This window comes from Capsicum annuum, chromosome 6, assembly GCF_002878395.1.
Source record: "Capsicum annuum cultivar UCD-10X-F1 chromosome 6, UCD10Xv1.1, whole genome shotgun sequence".
Classification (NCBI taxonomy): domain Eukaryota; kingdom Viridiplantae; phylum Streptophyta; class Magnoliopsida; order Solanales; family Solanaceae; genus Capsicum; species Capsicum annuum.
The window spans coordinates 86,514,790-86,535,434 of NC_061116.1; the positions used below are offsets into that span (position 1 = coordinate 86,514,790).

The 20,645-nt window shown below is 36.2% G+C and overlaps 1 protein-coding gene across 5 annotated transcripts in view; it reads left to right on the forward strand.

The window, feature by feature from the left end:
• The window catches only part of LOC107873316 (chaperone protein ClpB4, mitochondrial), a 38,298-nt gene extending 30,466 nt beyond the window's left edge, over nucleotides 1-7,832 (forward strand). Inside the window, exons 8-12 of one of the 5 annotated variants that reach the window (XR_001675252.2) lie at nucleotides 3,622-3,887; nucleotides 3,978-4,907; nucleotides 5,519-5,846; nucleotides 6,415-6,514; nucleotides 7,559-7,832. Coding sequence is in view for 1 of the 5 variants with exons in the window: in XM_016720121.2 (XP_016575607.1) it covers nucleotides 3,622-3,887; nucleotides 3,978-4,907; nucleotides 5,519-5,830 (1,508 nt within the window). In the remaining 4 variants the exon portion in view is untranslated. Of the gene's footprint in view, nucleotides 1-3,621; nucleotides 3,888-3,977; nucleotides 4,908-5,518; nucleotides 5,941-6,414; nucleotides 6,515-7,558 lie in introns of those variants that run through there. The other 4 variants (XR_001675253.2, XR_001675251.2, XR_007057084.1 and 1 more) reach the window with 4 other exon arrangements.
• The last annotated feature ends 12,813 nt before the right edge of the window (nucleotides 7,833-20,645 follow it).

A 20,645-nucleotide genomic window follows, 5' to 3' on the forward strand; every position in this document is an offset into this window, starting at 1 on the left:
GTGATGTTTGTTATTCTCGACCTAAGTATAGTTATTGTAATAGGCTTAGACATACTCTTGAAATATGTTATTCTTTGCACGACCGACCACCTAAAAATGCTCATGTTGCTTAGTCTAACACCACAGGTGATCAATGGGTGTATTTATCTGACAAGGAATATCATGAGTATCTTTAGTATTGGGCAAGTAAGCATACATCTCTACCAATAGTTTCAGTGACACAATCTCCTACCATTGGATCATGAGTTGTGGACTTCGGTGCTTCTGATCATATTTTTAGTAACAAGTCACTTTTGTATGATATTGCATCTCTTAGTCGTCTCACACATTCCCTTAATTGTAATATAACTTTTTTTTTAATGATTATTTTCTAATGCCGGACCTTAGTACGGGACAGACAATTGTCACAGGACATGAATCACAAGGCCTTTACGATCTTACCTCTTCAAATTGCTTCACATCATGCTCCGCTACAGACCCTTCATACCTTATTCACAAACGATTTGGACATCCGAGTCTATTCAAGCTATAGAAGATGGTGCCTAGTTTGTCTAGTTTATCCACATTAGATTGTGAGACGTCAACTTAGGAAACACACTCGTGCTACATTTTCATGTAGCATTGAGAGTCATTCAGAGTCTATTTTCTCATTAGTTCGTTCTGATAATTGGGGTCCTAGTAGAGTCAGTTCACCCTTAGGATTTCGTTACTTTGTTAGTTTTATTGATTATTTCTCACGATGCACTTGGGTTTTCCTAATGAAAGATCGTTCTGAGTTATTTTCTATATTCAAAAGTTTTTGGGCTGAAATACAAAAATCAATTTGGTGTCTCTATTCGTACTTTTCGTAGTGATAATGTCTTAGCATACTTCTCCTAATTTTAGGAGTTTGACTCACCAAGGAATTATTCTCGAGACATCATGTCTATACACCCCTTAGCAAAATGGTATAGCAGAAAGAAAAAATAAGCATCTCATTGAGACTGTTCGCGCTCTTCTCATTGAATCCCATGTCTGCGTTTTTGGGTCGATGCATTCCTCGCATCTTGCTATCTCATTAATAGAATGCCATATCTTCGTTTTAGAATCAGGTTCCCCATTCAATACTATTTCCTCAGTCATATCTCTACTCTATCCCCTCTCGTGTTTTTGGGAGCACATGTTTTGTTCATAATTTAGACCCAGAAAAAGATAAATTAGCCCCTCGTGCTCTTACATGTGTCTTTCTTGGTTACTCTCAAATTCAAAAGGGTGTCGATGCTATTCTCCTGATCTGGGTCGCTATTTTATGTTCGCCGATGTCATATTCTTTGAATCTCAACATCATAAGATCATCTTGATATCTCTAAGGTCTTACCCATAATTCTAGTCTTACCCACACCAACCTTTGAAGAATTTACAATTACTTCTACATCTCTAGTTGCAGTACAACCATTTTTGACTTATCATCGCCGCCTGCACCCGTCATTAGTTCCATATGATTCATGTCATGCTCCTGAAGCTTCCCCTATTGCGGACTTGCCTCTTCCTAGCCAATCAGTTGGACTTCAAAAAGGTATAAGATCCACTCATAATGCTAACACATATTATACTTTCTTGAGTTATCATTGTCTATCATCACCCCATTATGCTTTTGTATCATCTTTTTCCTCTATTTTCATCTCTAAGACTACAGGTGAAACACTTTCCCATTCATGAAAACAGACTATGATTAATGAGATGTCTGCTTTACACAAGAGTGGTACTTGGGAGCTTGTTTCCCTTCTTGCAAGTAAATCTACTGTTGGTTGCCGTTGGGTTTAAGCTATCAAAATTGGTCCAGATGGTCAGGTTGATCGGCTTAAGGCTTGCCTTGTTGTCAAAGGATATACACAGATATTTGAGCTTGATTATAGTGACACTCTCTCTCTTGTGGCTAAAATAGCATTTGTCCAACTTTTTCTATGGTTGCCGTTCGTCATTGGCCTCTTTATCAGTTAGACATTAAGAATGCTTTTCTGCATGGTGATGTTGAGGAAGAAGTCTATATGGAGCAACTATCCAGTTTTGTTGCTTAGGGAAGTCTAGTAGCCTTGTATGTCGATTGCACAAGTCACTCTATGGTTTGAAACAACCCCTTCAAACCTAGTTTGAAAAGTTCAGCACAGTAATTTAGGAGTTTGGCATGATTCGTAGTAAAGCTGACCATTCAGTATTTTATAGAAATAGCCATTCTGAACCAAATCTTTGTATTTATTTAGTCGTTTATGTTGACAATGTCTTTTTCACTGGCAATGATCAAGATGATATCACTAATTTGAAGCAAAATCTCTTTCAGCATTTTCAGACTAAAGACTTCGGTAGGCTGAAATACTTTCTAGATATTGAGATTGCTGGTCCAGATCAGGTACTGTTATTTCTCAACGCAAGTATGCCTTAGACATTCTTGAGGAGACATGAATGATGGGATATAGCCCCATTGTCACTCCTATGGATCCAAATGCTAAACTTCTATCAGGCAGGGGGAGTCCCTCAGTGATCCTGGAAGGTATAGGCGGTTGGCGGGAAAGTTGAATTAACTCACAGTGACTAGACCTGACACGTCTTTTCGTGTGAGCGTTTTAAGTCAATTTATGACTTGCCGCTGTGATAGTCATTGAGAGGCAGTTGTTCGTATTTTTCGATATATAAAGTCATCTTAAGGTAAAGGACTACTCTTCGAGGATTGAGGCCATTCACATATCATTAGATATACAGATGCTGATTGGGCAGGATCACCCTCTGATAGACGTTCTACATTCGGATGTTGTGTTTTAGTAGGATGTAATTTGATGTCCTGGAAGTGTAAGAAACAGAGTGTGGTTGCTTGATCTAGTGCGGATCAGAATATCGAGCAATGACTGCAATAACTTGTGAGCTAGTTTGGATCAAACAATTGCTGGTAGAACTTAAAATTTGAAAAAACTGGTAAGATGAACTTGTATGTGATAATCAAGCAACCCTTCATATTGCATCTAATCTAGTGTTCCATGAGAGGACTAAGCATATAGAGATTGATTGTTACTTTGTCAGAAAAAGATACTCTCAGGAGATATTGTTACAACATTTGTGATATTGTTACAACATTTGTGAAGTCTAGTGATCAACTTGCAAATATCTTCGCCAAGTCCCTCACTAGTTCTTGTATTAATTATATTTGTAACAAGCTAGGTACATATGACTTGTATGCACCAGCTTGAGGGGAGTGTTAAAATGTGAGTAGGAATAGGAATAGGAATAGGAATAGGAATAGGAATAGGAATAGGAATAGGAATAGTATACAAAATCCTACTTGGAAGAGGATTGTAATGTAGTGTCTATAAATAGAGTCATTATCTAATAATTTAGATACAATAATCCAATAATATTTTCTCCAATATTTCTCACACTTTCTACCAATCTTGTTTTATTTCTCACATGTTTGTTGGAGTTTCTTTAGAGGAATTGATTATAGATCAAGTTACTGGGTAGAAGCTGCTTATTTTTGTCTCCTCCAAATGTTTTATTGCAGAGTGGGTTGATGGATCAAGAGAAAGCTCTTGTAGAATGTTTATAGACTTTTCTTTAGGGTTTCTCACTCTCTATTCTATTCTTACTTTTCAGCAATTGACCTTGTTGATGAAGCTGCTGCAAAACTAAAGATGGAAATTACTTCAAAGCCAACTGAATTGGATGAGATAGATAGGACTGTGATGAAGTTGGAAATGGAGAAACTTTCTCTGAAAAATGACACGGATAAAGCGTCTAAAGAAAGACTGAACAAGCTAGAAAGTGATTTGAAGTCCCTTAAGCAAAAGCAGAGAGAGTTAAATGAACAGTGGGAACGCGAGAAAGCTCTGATGACACGCATACGTTCTATAAAGGAGGAGGTGAATTGCTGGTTCTGATACTGAAATCAATTCAAGTTGAGTTTTTCCTTGTATTCTCATGATTACTAACTAATTATTTTCATAGAGTAGATTGATAGGGTGAACTTAGAGATGGAAGCTGCTGAACGTGACTATGACTTGAATCGTGCTGCTGAACTCAAGTATGGGACCCTAATCTCCCTTCAACGCCAGCTAGAAGAAGCAGAGAATAACCTGGCTGACTACCGGAAGTCTGGGAGTTCATTGCTTCGCGAAGAAGTAACAGATCTTGATATTGCTGAAATTGTTAGCAAGTGGACGGGTATACCATTATCAAATCTTCAGCAGTCTGAGAGAGACAAGCTTGTCTTTTTAGAAAATGAACTTCACAAAAGAGTTGTTGGTCAGGATATGGCAGTAAAATCTGTTGCTGATGCAATCAGGCGATCCCGAGCAGGCCTATCCGATCCAAATCGGCCCATTGCAAGCTTCATGTTCATGGGCCCCACTGGAGTTGGCAAAACTGAACTTGGAAAGGCTCTTGCTGCTTACCTTTTCTATACTGAAAATGCCCTGGTGCGTATTGACATGAGTGAATACATGGAAAAACATGCAGTCTCACGGTTGGTTGGTGCACCACCTGGTTATGTTGGATATGAAGAGGGTGGGCAACTCACTGAAGTGGTCCGTCGGAGGCCTTACTCTGTGATCCTCTTTGATGAAATTGAGAAAGCACATCATGATGTTTTTAACATTCTCTTACAATTGTTGGACGATGGAAGACTAACTGATTCTCAAGGGAGGACTGTTAGTTTCACAAACACTGTTGTAATAATGACATCAAACATTGGATCGCATTACATTCTTGAGACTCTGCGGAACACTCAAGATAACCAGGAGGCCGTTTATGATTTGATGAAAAAGCAGGTTATTGAATTGGCAAGACAGACTTTCCGGCCCGAGTTCATGAATCGGATTGATGAATACATTGTTTTCCAGCCTCTGGACCTTAAACAAGTTAGCAGAATTGTTGAACTCCAGGTAATACAGATCTGTTGAATCCTGATCCTTCTTACTTCATACGTATATTTTTGTTCTGTATTTTTGATTTCCTGCAGTGTTATCTGCGGTATGATTAGTTCAATTTAAGAACTTTATAAGCTACATGCAGTTATCCGTGGTGGAGTAATCTATTAATTTCAGTTGTTCAGTGAGAGCCAAAACTTTTCTTAGTGCACATTAGCACTCAACATTACACTTAAAGTATATCTCATTTGCTTAAGAACTGAATTGACGCTACGGCACATCCTATCTAGTGTATGCTCTTGTGGTAGTTTTGTAACAGTGTGATTTTAAAGATATCGTTTCAGCTGGTGCTAAAGATTGCTCAAAGACACTGGTATCTTTTCTGTATGATATTTTCTCAAAGACTGGTATCTTTTCTGCATGATATTTCTTTATTTGGGTGAACTGTTTGGTGACTTGTCTATTTCACCAGCATCAATCCAGTAGCCATAGCATTACATTGGCGGGAATGAAAGTTAATGACGCTACCTGACAATAGTGTTAACTGAATATTTGTTGAGTAGAAATACGTATTTGCATCATCATCTTCTTAGAACTTAACGACAAGGTTGTTTTTGATGTTGCAGATGAGAAGGGTAAAAGATAGACTCAAACAGAAGAAAATTGATCTTCATTACACGCAGGAAGTGATTAGTCTGTTGGCGAATATGGGGTTTGACCCTAACTATGGAGCTCGGCCTGTTAAGCGAGTGATTCAGCAGATGGTTGAGAACGAAGTAGCAATGGGAGTTCTAAGAGGAGATTTCACGGAGGAAGACATGATTATCGTTGATGTTGATGACTCACATCAGGCTAAGGACCTTCCTTCCCAGAAGAGACTGTTGATTAGAAGAATTGGGAATGGTTCCAACATGGATGCTTTGGTTGCCAACGATTGACATTTCAACCTAGTAGGTATTCATATATGACGAATATGATTAGATATGGATCTAGGTTGTAAATTTGACATCAATAAATAAAATGAACACTTGTTGCGTTTCTGTGCCAACTGAAGGAACTCCGATTTCCTCCTTATATTATATACTTAAATATGAAGCATAGAAGAATCAGGTGCCTTTCCCTGACATGACTTCTTTTATATATATACTTAGAGATAAAAGAAAGGATAGTTGGACAACAAGCTGAAGGGGGACGTCATGATCATCAAAAGAAAGAACGTACTAGTTGACTGTAGGAAACATAGAAAACACGAGAATAGGAAGCCAGTTTTTGGGAAAGAATTGATAAAACTCTTCGTCGACCATCGCAAGGATTTTCAAGCATTCGATGTTGTGTCCATCTCTCTGTGTTCTGTTAATTGTTTGCTTGCATGAGTTGTTTTTCCTGGTTAATGAGCGAACAGGGTTGCAATTCAAAATTGAATGTATATAATTTGAACTTTTAACTAAATCCTTAATTTCAGTAGCAAAAACTCACGGTTTTCTTTTTGTTCTTGCCAATCCGACCTTTGTGGTACTGCAAGTGTGAGTAATGGCCAATTTCTACCACCTGAGCCGCAAGAACTTGAGACGATTCCACTGCCGCGACCTGGTATGGGCGATACGGTGCATTCCCAATATTTTGTAAGAACTACTTGAAAACTTTACTTAGCTAGCGTTGTCGTAGATTTCTTAATATTTTTGGCTAGTTAGTTTTGGAAGAAGTTTTAACATGTTTTTTAGTTTTTGGGATACGTGTTTCACTTGTTCTTTAAAAAATATAGCGTTGTCATAGATTTCTTAATATTTTTGGCTAGTTAGTTTTGGAAGAAGTTTTAACATGTTTTTTAGTTTTTGGGATACGTGTTTCACTTGTTCTTTAAAAAATATGAAATATAGTTTTATCTGTAAGTTTTAAAACTATTTAAGATACCTACAAGTATGACATAAAGTTGTCATTTTATAATCAACTATATGACATATTCCAAAATCATTATAAGTATGATATTTTAATAAAAGCTACTACTAAGAATTTTTTTCTGTCATAGATTTCTAAATATTTTTAGCTAGTCAGTTTTGGAAGAAGTTTAACATGTGTTTGGTCGTAGTTTTTGGGAGACATGTTTCACTTTTTTCTTTTTTTAAATATGAAATATAATTTTTATCCGTAAGTTTTAAAACTATTTAAAATATTCATAAGTATGACATAAAATTCTCATTTTATAATGAACTATATGATACATATTCCAAAATCGTTACACGATTTTAATAAAAGCTACTACTAACACAATTTTCTCACCCACCGACCAACCAAATACGGTACAAGCATAATTGGTGCTATACTGCAACTGTGAATTCTTTTTAAGCATAAACAAAGTCACCGAACTACTGAGTTTCAGTTAGTTAGTTACTATGTTTCAGTTAGATTAGTTTTAGTACATGTTTCAGCTTTTCGAAAAAACAGTTATTTATGCCATAAAATTTTATTGAAATGTTTGAAAAGATCATCTCATTCACATGTTTTCGTTTTGACTCTTGTCATTTAGTTACCATTTATATCTTTGTTATAACTCAGTTGTTCAATTTCTTTCACGTATTATGTTTCTAGTCCATTAAGTTTTATCTTGCTTACCAGCTCTTTCAATTGTATTGACAACTCCTCTCGTGCTACCTTTTATGATGATGTAGATTCAGGTGTTTAGACTCAGGCTCGCTGCTAGATGTTTCAGTAGCTCCTACCTCCTACAGCTGGTGAATCCTCCTATCATTCAAGGGACCATTAATTTTAGTTCAGTTTCAGTTTAACAAAGAGTCTTCAGTTTAAATAGTGGTACCTTGGTAGCTAGGCATTGTCCCAGGAAACTCGAGGCTTTATAGATAGACACTTAGTCAAATGGTTCTATTCAGTTTTCAAATATTGTCTCAATTAATGAAGTTTATTTTATTTTGCTATTTTACAAAACTTCAGACCATGTTTTAGCTTTCACATTATCTTTCAGTACATGTCTCATATTTTATGCTAGACCAAGTGGTTTGCTTGGGCCACTTGTAGTTTCGAGTGTTGGTTATGTTCAGGGTGTAGACTCGAGTCGTAACAAAATTGATATCAGAGCAAGTGTCCTAGATAGTCTATAAAGTCGTGTCCAACAGAGTCTCTATAAAGTCGTGTCCAACAGAGTCTTACTTATGAGTGTGTTGTGCACCATACTTATAATAATCAAGAGGCTACATGACATTTAGGAGATGTTTTTCATTCTTTGATATTCTACATCGTGCACTAAAGTTGTTCCCTGAGAAGCATATGCAGGTTTATGTGCTGCTCTAATTCCTCTGACTATGCCTCATCTTCGAGGCGGTAGAAGTAGAAATGTTTAGATTCCTATCAATGTGGTTCTCACAAATAAAGCCCTTAAAAAGTTTAGAGTGTGCACAAGGGCTTGAGAGAAGCCCATTAATGCGCTCAAGCCTATTAATTCAAGAGAACGTACCCTTATCTATGTGAATTATATGGTTGTGCCAGAGTAAGATGCATATACAGATCCTTCTCTAAACCTTATTGCAGATGACACCTTTAGGGGGAAGTATGTATCCGAGTGTTTCGATAGTATTGCCACCCGAAAAGTATTGTGATTTGGGATGTTATGAGCTGTAAGTTGTAGAATAAAGATAGAGCTAGAAATATGAACTTAGAACTATAGTAGCGAAAGGAGTGGGGATAGTGATTGACTGAAGTAAGTATCCAGAGTCATGTATCTATTTAGTAATGAGGTGATATGCCCTTAGGTGTGGACTAAGGTGAAATGAGTGTTGTAGATTTCATAGTAGTATATAAAGAAAGAGTTTTTGGTTAAGATGACTTAAGAGTATGACATTGCATTAGTCAAGAGCAAGTCTAGGTTGTGAACGGAATGATGGAGTGGTTCAGAAATTGATCGACTAAAAAGGTACCTTATGATTTGAAGAGAGTACCCATGATTTTTGTAAGGTTATGAACCCACTTTAGGAAAAGGATGTATAATAAGGTAGTAGGGAAGAGTTGTAATGTTATAAAAAAAGAATGTGCTTGTAGCTTGAAATTAGATGGAGGTATGGTTAGGTGGATTATTTTTGTCTTAAGTTTTCAGTGGACTAGTGTGCCTTGATTGTTTTCTCGTAGCCGTAGTCAATCAAGTATGTGAGATATTGTGTTTTTTCTCCATGTTTAGTACTAGACACAAGTTTCAACTATGGGTGGTCATCAAGGTGGAAATAATGAGAGTTTGCAGATGATAATGGTAGTTTTAGGAAATTTACCTAACATGATTGGTGTGTGGAAGAGCTTAAGTTGATAACTTACAACAATAGGAATTTAAGAGAAGTACTTCAGAAAGAAGTCCTAGCAAGGGTTTAGTAACTACAAAGATAGTCTATCAGGGAGAGTTTAGCATTCATGTGTATAATGATACCTCGACAACGTAGAGTAAAGTGATTATAGCTTAGTTTAGATTATAGGTTCACAGACTTAGAATGTCAACCTTTGAACTAAGGGGAAGATGATAGGATAAAGAACTAAGTCAGATTTTAAGATACAAATAGTAATGAATTCCAGCAGAAAGAAGTCATGATGAGGCATCAATTAATTCTTATTCTGGCATGTCCCTTGTACTTCAGTCATTATGACACTCTACTCATGTTTTGAATATCAACGTTATGACCATGATTCAGGTCCATGCACTTCATACAGATTCATGACCATTTTCAATTCCTAGTATGAAAAGTAATAACTTCACTGGCGGGTCCTACTCTTACTATATGAATACCAATCGAATGTTATCCAACTCATGATATATGCACACATTTTCCACACTATGCTTAGCCCTATAAACTCATGATATAATCATAACGACTAGTGAAATTATGTTACGTCAAGTATATTCTCAAATAAGATCTCCTGAACAATTTGTGCTTATGATCTCTTTACTCTAAACCCTATGTGTGGAACCTAGAACAACTCTTTATTCATACTCTAGGTGGTTGATATTATGCGTTACTCTTCAAGCCCCATTTGAGTGTCCAATTTATAATAAATACAAGTTGTGATTAAATAGTATCTTTCTTATTCCTAATCCTCATGCTCTATTCCTTCAATGACCTGTCTTGTGACATGATAGTGGTATTGTTAACAAGTGAGTGATGGTTCATATGAGAGGTATATGTCCCTTAATTTAAAGATTGTGGTGTGCTTATTTTCACATAAGGCTATAAGTATGGAGGAAGATCGAGATAAGGATTTGTTATGTGTGACAGTTACGTGAGTGATATATGCCACATGTAAAAATTCTTAAAATTACTGATTCTATGTGTGAAACTCCATAACATGGCTATAGTGATAGGCTTGAATGCAATGTTGATAAGCATGTGGGTAATGGCATGATGGGCCAGTTACTCTTGGATTAAAGCTTAAAACTAGTCTATTAGAGTGGTAAGAAGAAGTAGTACTCTTGGGGTGAAGGTTCTCGAGGGGAAATAAAATATAGAATCACGTAGCTTATACTAGCATGGTCTCCTTATGTATAAAACTTTGTACCTCTAAGTTAGGATTAAACATAGTAATACCATGTAGTTAGACTCATATTCTAGTAGTTATTTGTGTGCATGGGAATTTGTAAGTTAGAAAGGATGAAGTGTAGCGTGTAGAGGAGAACATTATTGGGAAGTGTTAAAGGCTGTCAATTGTATTGGTTAAAGCAAGAGTAGCCTTGTTACTGTTTCATGCCAAATGTATTCCTATTTCATCTGATATAGTTTCAGATCATGTGCGACTTAGGTCAAAATCTGTGTCGTTTATACTCAGGTCAAATGACTTAGATACTCTAGTCATAGCACTGTCTCAAATTCAAATGTCTCTCATGAATCATGCCTATAATATTTTACCTAGGAAAGTTATAAAAGCTCCCATGAAGGTGATTTCTAGGATGGTGATCTAAGTGAAAGGCAAAATTTAGGAGAGAGTTCCCTTTTTCATGTCTAAAGAGTCCAATAAAGGCTAAGTCCATGTCCTTATTTAAGTTCTTAATGCCTATGCTACTCATTACTCATGTTTTTTAATTTCTTAATTGTTGATTACCAAACTCTTATTGTTAGTATAGTTCCATCCATATTAGTGAGTACAGTTGCAACATAAAATAGTAAATTTTCGAACTCATGTGTTTTCTAGCCAAGACCATTATTCAAGAATGAAGATTCCAAGGGAAAGATAATACCTCTGACTTTGAACATGCATTTATTTAGTACTTAGCATAGTTTAGACAAATTTTCTAGTTTTGAGGTCTCCATAGTCAAGGTTACGATCCCTAGACCTGGTTTCATGGTCCTTATACCCAACTAATCAATACAAATGAATAATCAAAATAAAGTACATGAGCTACAACTAGCTAGAGTCTTCGAAATAGTAGAACTCATCACCTGCTGGCTAGAAACTGCTAACTGTTTGATAATGATGTGTAGGCTACAACTGGTATCTACATTATGAGATAATGTAACACATAGACATATATGCGGATCAGTACTTTTGGATGTACTGAGTAAGTGAAGGCGAATGCACCAAGTAAAATTGAATAGATACATAATCTTAAAATATGCATGCTAAGTGCAAATAGACTCACCAAGGGGTTGAAATCAACTGAAAGCTGAAGTATCTTAAAACATGCATAACAAATATAATCTGATAAGCTGGTGAATCACTACACTTAGTTTCTTAGTTTCTTAAATCTTTACCTTTATAGAATAATTAGAACTGAAGTTAGGAAGTGGTAAAGCATAAATATTGTATACATATCTCATGTAAAGATGAAAATGTTGTAAAACTACACTAAGGATCATGTATGAATTGTGGTTTTGAAACTATGTGATGGAAATTGACATAACTCTAGGATCTGAATATAGCAATATAATGATCATGAATGCATGAACATACAAAACCAAACATAACATGTACTGAGCTGATCTGATTAACTGAATAACTGATGCCTGTGTGACTGAATGATTGAAATCTAAGTAAAGGGATTACTAATATCTGTATACTGAGTGGCTGATATATAAATATAGACTAACTGATATCCAAACAATGAATAGTTGGTGACTGAATACTGAATAACTGACCTTTGAATACTGATTAACTGGTATCTGTATACTAATTAACTGATATTCGTATACTGATTAACTGATATCTAAATATTGATCATTTAATACTAACTGTACTTAGTCTGAGTAACTGGACTGAAACTGTGGGAGGTATCATGTAACCGACATGACCCAATCTAAGCTAACCAGGTCCAACCTATAACACCAGTTGGAAGGGTGTTGGTATCGTGCCACGGGTACTAACTTTGACTGTGTGGATCCACTAATCTGATGTCCGAAGGACTAGGGAGTCATTCCTGGACTGGCGGGTAACTTCTAAGAGAGTGTCAGTACTAAATTGGCGGGTGACATCTCATAATCCTACGTTATCTATGTAGTTCTGGAACTTAGGGACTGCTACTAAGGACTCAGTCCTAATTGGTGGGTAATCCCTATCCCTAGGTTTGCTCGGTGCTAAATTATACTCTCAGTTGAACTGACACTGAAATCATGAACTAATGCATACACTGAAGATTAATTTTCAATCATGGTGTTCTGAAAACTGATAATACATGCATAATCTGAAGTAACCATGAACTTGTAAACTGAGACATGAAATATTACTTGTGGGTTCGTTATAAAAACGATAATTTGAGTATGGAGATAAAATCATGGTTATGACTGACTTGTTACTTGAAAATGGAAATATGTAAAAACACATAGGTATCGCATGTTCATAACCTGCCAACACTGAATGATCATAAAGCACGATATCAACACTTAAAATTGTAGTATGGGAATCATGGTTCACAGACCCAAAACATGAACATTCCACCAAACATGTGAGAATCATGAACTTGAACATGAGAATATGTTAAACATGGGAAACCAACATGATTACCTGGCTAAATTCATAAATGGGGATTTAACATGAACTTCACTTGAACATGACATGGAAAATTATAGTTTAAAACATGAATTAACCTAATCTTTCATGGGATCATATGTGAACATGAAATTGAGTTCAATTACTAAGGAAAGACATGAATTTGATCTATCTTGAACATATAAAACTCCATGATAAGAGAAAAATCCATACTTTAGTTGAAAAAAAGGTTTTTGGGCTCCATGGGTAAAAGGGACCCATGGATGAACACCCACATACCTTAATTAGATGGATTCTTGAAGAAATCTTGAAATTGAAGCTTGAATCCTTATGTTCTTGAGAGGAAAATCTTGAATTATTGTTCTTGGTAAAAGGGAGGATTTTTACATGAGAAATTTTGAAGAAGATGGGCAAATAATGCCCTTTTGGTGTTATAATTCATGCCTTGGAAGTTTGGGGTTGAGGAGAAAGGACCAAAGTGCCCCTTCACCCTTAAGAAGATGAAACAGTATAGGAATAGACCCCATTCACCCCCTTAGTCCGAGGGAGTATGCACCGCGCCGCCTGCCTTATCCCGGGGGAATAACCCCAGCGGCACGGGCTTATTGTTTGCCCTTAATGTCTCTCACAAAAAAGGACATAACTTTTTGCTCGGGTATTGGATTAAGGCGGAATTGGTATTATTGGAAATCTAACTCAATTATATATCATTTGGTCGGTCTTGAGATTAAAAATTATACATATATAAAAAGTTATACACGTTCAAAGTAGACCCTTGCAGAATCAAATACAAAGTTCGTAGACTAAGGAGCAAAGAAGTTCCACTAGTCAAAGTTCTTTGTCAGAATTAGTCCGTTGAGGGAGCCACTTTGGAAGCAGAGGCAGATATGCAGACCAAGTACCCTCATTTTTTCTTCGCGAATCCAAATTCAGTATAGGTGCCAAATCTTCTTAAGATCTTTCTCTATCATGCTTAGTTTAAGTTGCACGTCATGTTTATGTCAGTCGTGCATTCATAAATCAGTTCAGTCATGCATTCTAGGCATTAGATATGCATGTTCAGTGTGTAAGCTTAGTTCATGAATTTTCCCTCAGCTTAACCAGTCTCATTCGAGGACGAATGATTCCAAGGGGGAGATATTGTAATACCCCGCATTTTCTTAGCTTAATCTAAGTCCTAATACATGAGTATTCATATATAAAATTTTTGAAACACTCATTATTTTTCTAGTTTAGAACCTTCCATTGCGTAGGAAATTGAATTAGCTTTCCAATGATATAAAATTCGCCTAAATCCAATAACTGGATAAAAAGTTATGGCGATTTTAAGTTTCAGTCGTTAAACACCGTCATTTTAACCCTTAGCGCATCGCGTAGGCATCCCAAATGACAATTGTCAATTTTCAGTGAGACTCCATAATCATGGCGCATCGCGAAGCAGGCCAATTTCCCATTTGTCAATTTCTAGTGGGCCTTCGCGATTATGGCGCGTCTCGGGGCAGGCCAAAATAGCATCCAAAGGCTTACTATGATAATGGCGTATCACGCCGTCAGCCCAGTTCACAGTTGTCAGTTTCCAGTGACAGGACGAGATAGCACCGCGTCGTGCCAGGTGCCCATTTCGAAAAAATTCAATGAAAAATTAATATTTTATTCAGGGATAAAACAATCTTTTCTCCATTATTTTATCTGCCCAGGTGTGATATTTAAGCCCTAAAAACATTTTAAAAACCAGTCTTTAATTAATTTTTCCCAAATCAAAAGGCATTCTCTCCAAATCAAGAACTCTAACTTTCAAATTCAAGGTCAATCCTCAAGAATTCACTAAGAACTTTAAGAAATCCATCAATTAAGGTATGTTAGATGTTCATCCATGGATCCCTTTCATCCATGGAATCCAAGCAACTCTTTTTAAATTATAAAATTGGGACTCGTGTATGCGACGATAAGTTCGCATATGAGATACCTATCCTCATGCCACGTACCGTTAACGCAACCCGATGATCGTGTATACAATGTCTGGGTCCTTTATATACCCATACTTTGCCATTTTTAATCATTTTTGAGACTTGAAGCTTAAGGTTTCGTGATTTTGAGTAATTTCTTTCATTTTTAAGCTTGGGTAAGATCCATAACATCTATTTCAACTATTTTCTCCAAATTTTATCATGTAATTCTTGTTCAAACGTGAATTAAAAAAAAGGTAGAAATTGGGGATTTTGGCCCTTAAGGCCTAAAAATTGTAATTCTCCAATTTGAACTCCATTTTCACTTGGGTGAGTTTCTAATCTTATAATTATCACTTTTATTTTGATTTCATTTTTAAAACAACGTCAATTCTTGATTTTAAAATGAATTTCGAGGTATTTTTGTCGGTAAATCTTAAGCATGGTTTTTCTTCAATTGAGACTTCATTTTTAACTCGTTTTTACTTGGGTTTTCAGTTACAGACTTCTATAACTATGGGGAATATATTTCAAAAATAAAATTATGACTTTACCCTTTTATTTGAAAATTCATTTTAGGGGTCTGTTTTGACCCCGACTTGAAAATAGAAAATATGGGTATCGTTGGCTTTCTTTTGACGTATAAATTTTATATTTTATGTCTTAGTTGATTTTGAGACTGTTCGTGGGAGTAAGGCTTCGAATTAAAGACCTGCAGATCGGTCCTCGGCATTCGAGGTAGGTTATGACTTAACTTTCTTCAGACTGGGTTGGATAGTTAATGTTGATACAAAATCATGTTAAGAGCGTGGGAACTAATCATGAAAATGGCTATATTATTGTGTTGTGCCCGTGTGACGACCTATATATTGATATTATTTGGTGGTTTTGGAACACTATTTGCTATGTGTGATCGTGTAGGGACCTATATGATTTTATTGGCTTTATGTACGTAGAAATATTTTGTAAATTTTGTTTGATGAAAAAATCTAATGAGGTATCAATGGTGACTTTTAATGTATTTCATTCTATTGGCATATGGATTATGTTGGATTCATGGATGGTTCGATAAATGAGTGAATTTTGGCTAACTTGATTGGCATATTGGTTGGATATGAAATTTCTCATTCTGGTTGATTGTGAGCATTACATCCTCATATCATATTCATTCATGAAACATTGGTACCATCATGAAAATACTGGAAAAACTGGCTTTTTCTGACAGAAAATATGACATCTTAAAAACCTTCTACCAAAGGATGTGCTGGAGAAGAGATATGGATATTGGTATTTGCTATTAGTTGTATATGGATTGATGAACCCCGAATGGGTCCTATGTTGCAAAACATCATCATCATCATCCCCATTGCATTTTATTACATTGTACCTTTATTTGTGTTGCTTTATCTCCCCTGATGTATACTTGTCTATGTGTATTTTCCTTCTTGTATTTGTATGTGTGATATCTGTATACTTGTGTTACTTTCTCGTAATTGCTATAGTATGTGAATATTATAGAACTGTTAGTGGAGACGGTGTAGGCTACTGTTTGGGGCATTTTTTGATTACAGGTGATGTGCCCTTAGTGTATATTTTGTATGCTTTATTTTCTATTTTGCCCAGTCGGCCTATCATACCTACCGAGTACAAGTGGACCATATTCATCCCTAATGTGCCCTTTTGGTGTAGATCCAGGTTCGAGTGCGCCTCACATTAGTTGATTCGAGCAATAGATTGAGCTTTTCAATGTAGCAGTTGATTTCATGCCTCCGAAGTTGACTACTGTCTTTCCTTTTTAGTCTGTCTTTATTTGCATTCAGAGCCAAAGTTGTTCCTGTTTGGATATCTTATGCATTTTGATCTTGAGTTGTATTAGTTAGTTCATACACTGTGACACCAAGTTTGAGGATTAGTTTGGTATCTTTGATTATATTTCCGCTTTCCTATATATATGTGGCTCGACTCCGTTTAGGGGACTTGCCTTGGTTTTGAAATTGATTTCTCATTTTATATCAGTTTGGGTGATAGCTTACTTGTCAAGGCTTGCCGCGACAAGTGCCATCATGACCCTTGGTTTTTGGGTCATGACAGAAATATAAGAGAAGAGTATTATTGAATTGTTATTTAAATTATTACATTGAGACCCTATTTATAGACACTACATTAGACTCCTTTTTCAACTAAGATTTCATATACTATTCTGATTCCTACTCATATTCTAATAGTCCCCCTCAAATTGGTGTATACAAGTCATATTTACCGGGATTGTTTCAAAAGTAATTAGTACGAGGACCAGTGAGGGACTTTGTGAAAATACCTACAAGTTGCTCACTCGATTTCAAAAATTTTGTAACAATATTTCTGAAAAGTATCTTCTCTCTCACAAAGTATAACAATTAATCTTAATGTGTTTAGTCCTTTCATGAAATACCGAGTTTGATGTGATATGAAAAGTCGCCTGATTATCACACACAAGTTCCATTTCATTGACTTCTCTAAATTTTAACCCTCTCAATAATTGTTTAACCCAAACTAGCTCACAAGTGGCTACCATCATAGCTCGATATTCTGCTTCTGCACTAGATCGAGTTTCTTACTCTTCCAGGACACCAAATTACCCCATACTAAAACACAATATCCGAAAGTAGAATGTCTATCACAAGATGATCCTGCACAATCAGCGTTTGTATAGCCAATGCTCTGCTTATGAACTCAATCCTCAAAGAGAAGTTCTTTACCTAGAGCTGGCTTAATATATCATACAATACGAACAATTGCATCCCGATGACTGCCATAGGGAGAATCCATAAACTGACTTACAATACTCACAGGATAGGAAATGTCAAGTCTGGTCACTGTGAGATAATTCAACTTACCAACTAGACACCTATATCTTCCAAGATCATTGAGTGGTTTCCCCTATCTTAGCGGGAGTTTAGTATTCGGATCCATAGGAGTGTCAGTAATTTTACATCCCATCATTCCTGCCTCCTCAAAAATGTCTAATTCATACTTGTGTGCGAAATAACAATATCTGATCTGGACTAAGCAACTTCAATACCTAAAAAATACTTCAATCTGTCGAGGTCTTTAGTCTGGAAATGGTGAAAAAGGTGTTGTTTCAACCTGATGATACTATCTTGATCATTGCCCATAATAACGATATCATCAACGTAAACCACCAAATAAATACATAGATTTGGAGCAGAATGTTAATAAAACATAGAGTGATATGCTCCACTACGAATCATGCCTCACTTTTGAATTAATTTGTTGAGCTTTCCAAACCAAGCTCGAGGAGATTGTTTTAGACCATAAAGTGACCGATGCAATCGACACACCAGACTAGACTAGTCTTTCTCTGAGCAACAAAACCAGATGGTTGCTCCATATAAACTTCCTCTTCAAGGTCACGATGGAAAAAAGCATTTTTGATATCCAACTGAAAAAAAGGCCAATGTCGAACAACAGCCATGGATAAAAAAAAGATGAATAGATTCTATTTTAGCCATGGAAGAGAAAGTATCACTATAATCAAACCCAAATATCTGAGTGTACCCCTTGACACTAAGGCGAGCCTTAAGTCAATCGATTTTGTCATCCGAACCAACTTTTACTGCATAAACCCAATAACAACCAATAGTCGATTCACCTAAAGGGAGAGGAACAAGCTCCCAAGTACCATACATATGTAAAGTAGACATATCGTCAATCATAGCCTGTCACCATTTAGGATGAGAAAGTGCTTCTTTTATGGACTTAGGGATGGATACAGAGGACAAAGATGATATAAAGACATAATGGAGTAATGATAGACGATGATATATTAAAAGGGTATAATGAGGGTTAGTATTTTGAGTAAACCATATTCATTTTTGAAGTGCAACTGGAGAAGACAAGTCTGTAATAGGTGTAGGATCGGGTGCAGGACGACAATCATTTGAGCCGCTGTTGTAAGTGAACAACGATTATAAGTCAGGAGTGATGGCACAGTAGATGGAGTTTTCAAAGGTAATTGTAGATTAATCTAAAGTCGGTGCAGAAAGACTGGTGGCACTATGGATGGAGATGTAGAAGTAATGGTAGGATCTTTAAAATTTGATATAGGTAAGACCTTAGACATTTTAGGATATTCAAGATCAGAAGATGTAAAGTAAGGTTGAGACTCAAAAAATGTGACATTAGTTGACATAAGGTACAAACGAAGATCAATGAGTAGTAACGATATCCCTTTTGCACTCGAGAATAACCAAGAACGATACATTTAAGAGCAGGAGGGATTAATTTATCTTTCCCTAAGGTGATGTTATTAACAAAACATGTACTTCCAGAGACACGAGGGGAATAAGAGTATAAAGGTGATTGAGGATACAATATTGAATAAGGAATATGATTTTGAATGGAAGATGAAGGCATTCAATTAATTAAATAGCAAGATGCGATAACTACATCGCCCCAAAAGTACAGCAGAGCATGGGATCGAATGAGAAGAGTGCGAGCAGTCTCGATGAGGTGCCTATTCTTTCTCGCTGCTACTCTATTTTGTTGAGGGGTAAACGGACAAGAAGTCTGATGAATAATTCCTTGATGAGTCATAAATTGTTGAAATTAGGACATATCCTAAGGCATTATCACTATGAAAGTACGAATAGAGACACCAAATTGATTTTGTATTTCAGCACAATAACTGTTGAATATTAGAAACAATTCAGAGCAATCTTTCAATAAGAAAATCCAAGTACATCTTGAATAATCATCAATGAAGCTAACAAAATAAACCCTGAGGTTGAAGTAATTCTACTAGACCCCTAAATATCAGAGTGAATTATGAAAAATATAGACTGCATGATTCTCGGTAATACGTTGAAAGGTAGTTCGAGTGTGTTTCCCAAGTTGGCATGACTCATAATATAATATGGATAGACTAGGCAAACTAGGCACCATCTGTTGTAGTTTGAACACAAACTAGGATGTCCTAAACGTTTCTGAACTATGTTTGGAGAATCTATAGTTGGACATGCTATAGAGGAGTTAGGAGAGGTAAGGTAGCAAAGGCCTTGTGATTCATAACCTACACAAATTATTTGTCCCGTACTACGATCATGCATGATAAAGGAGTCCTCAAGAAATAGTATGCCATAATTTAGGGCACGAATCAAACAACTAACCGATGCAAGATTAAAAGGACATCCAGGGACCATAATGAACAGAATTTAAAGTAACAGAGGACAGGGGTGCAGCTTCTCCAACTCTTTTTTGCTTTGATTTGGTTACCACTGGCTAATGTGATGGTTGGAAGAGACAGTGAATAAACAATATTTGATAGAAGTGATTATCACCAGAAATATGATTAGAAGTGTTAGAGTCCATAACCTATGATCCAAAGGTGGGAAATTGTATAGTTGAAGCTACTGGTAGAGATATCTGCTTACTTGCATGATACTGACGATACTCATTATATTTATTTTTAGATAAATACACCCATTGATTACCTGTGGTGTTAGACTGAGTAACAAAGCATTTTTAAGTGGTCGACCATGCAAAGAATAACATATTCCACAAGTATGTCCAAGCCTATTACAATAATAACTACACTTAGATCAAGAATAGCATACGTCACGAGTGTGTCCAAGCCTTTTACAATAACTACACCTAGATCGAGATCTTCCAAAATAACCCCTCCTTCGATTTTTCATGGATTGTGATTTTTGCTTGTCTGATCTCCTTATTAAGGGTTCAAACTTAATCATATTGGAAAGGTTTCGGCTACAAAATTCTGATTTCACAATATGATTTGAGTTGAAAGAAGCATGAGTAATGAGTTCTAAAGTAATGGTTTGAA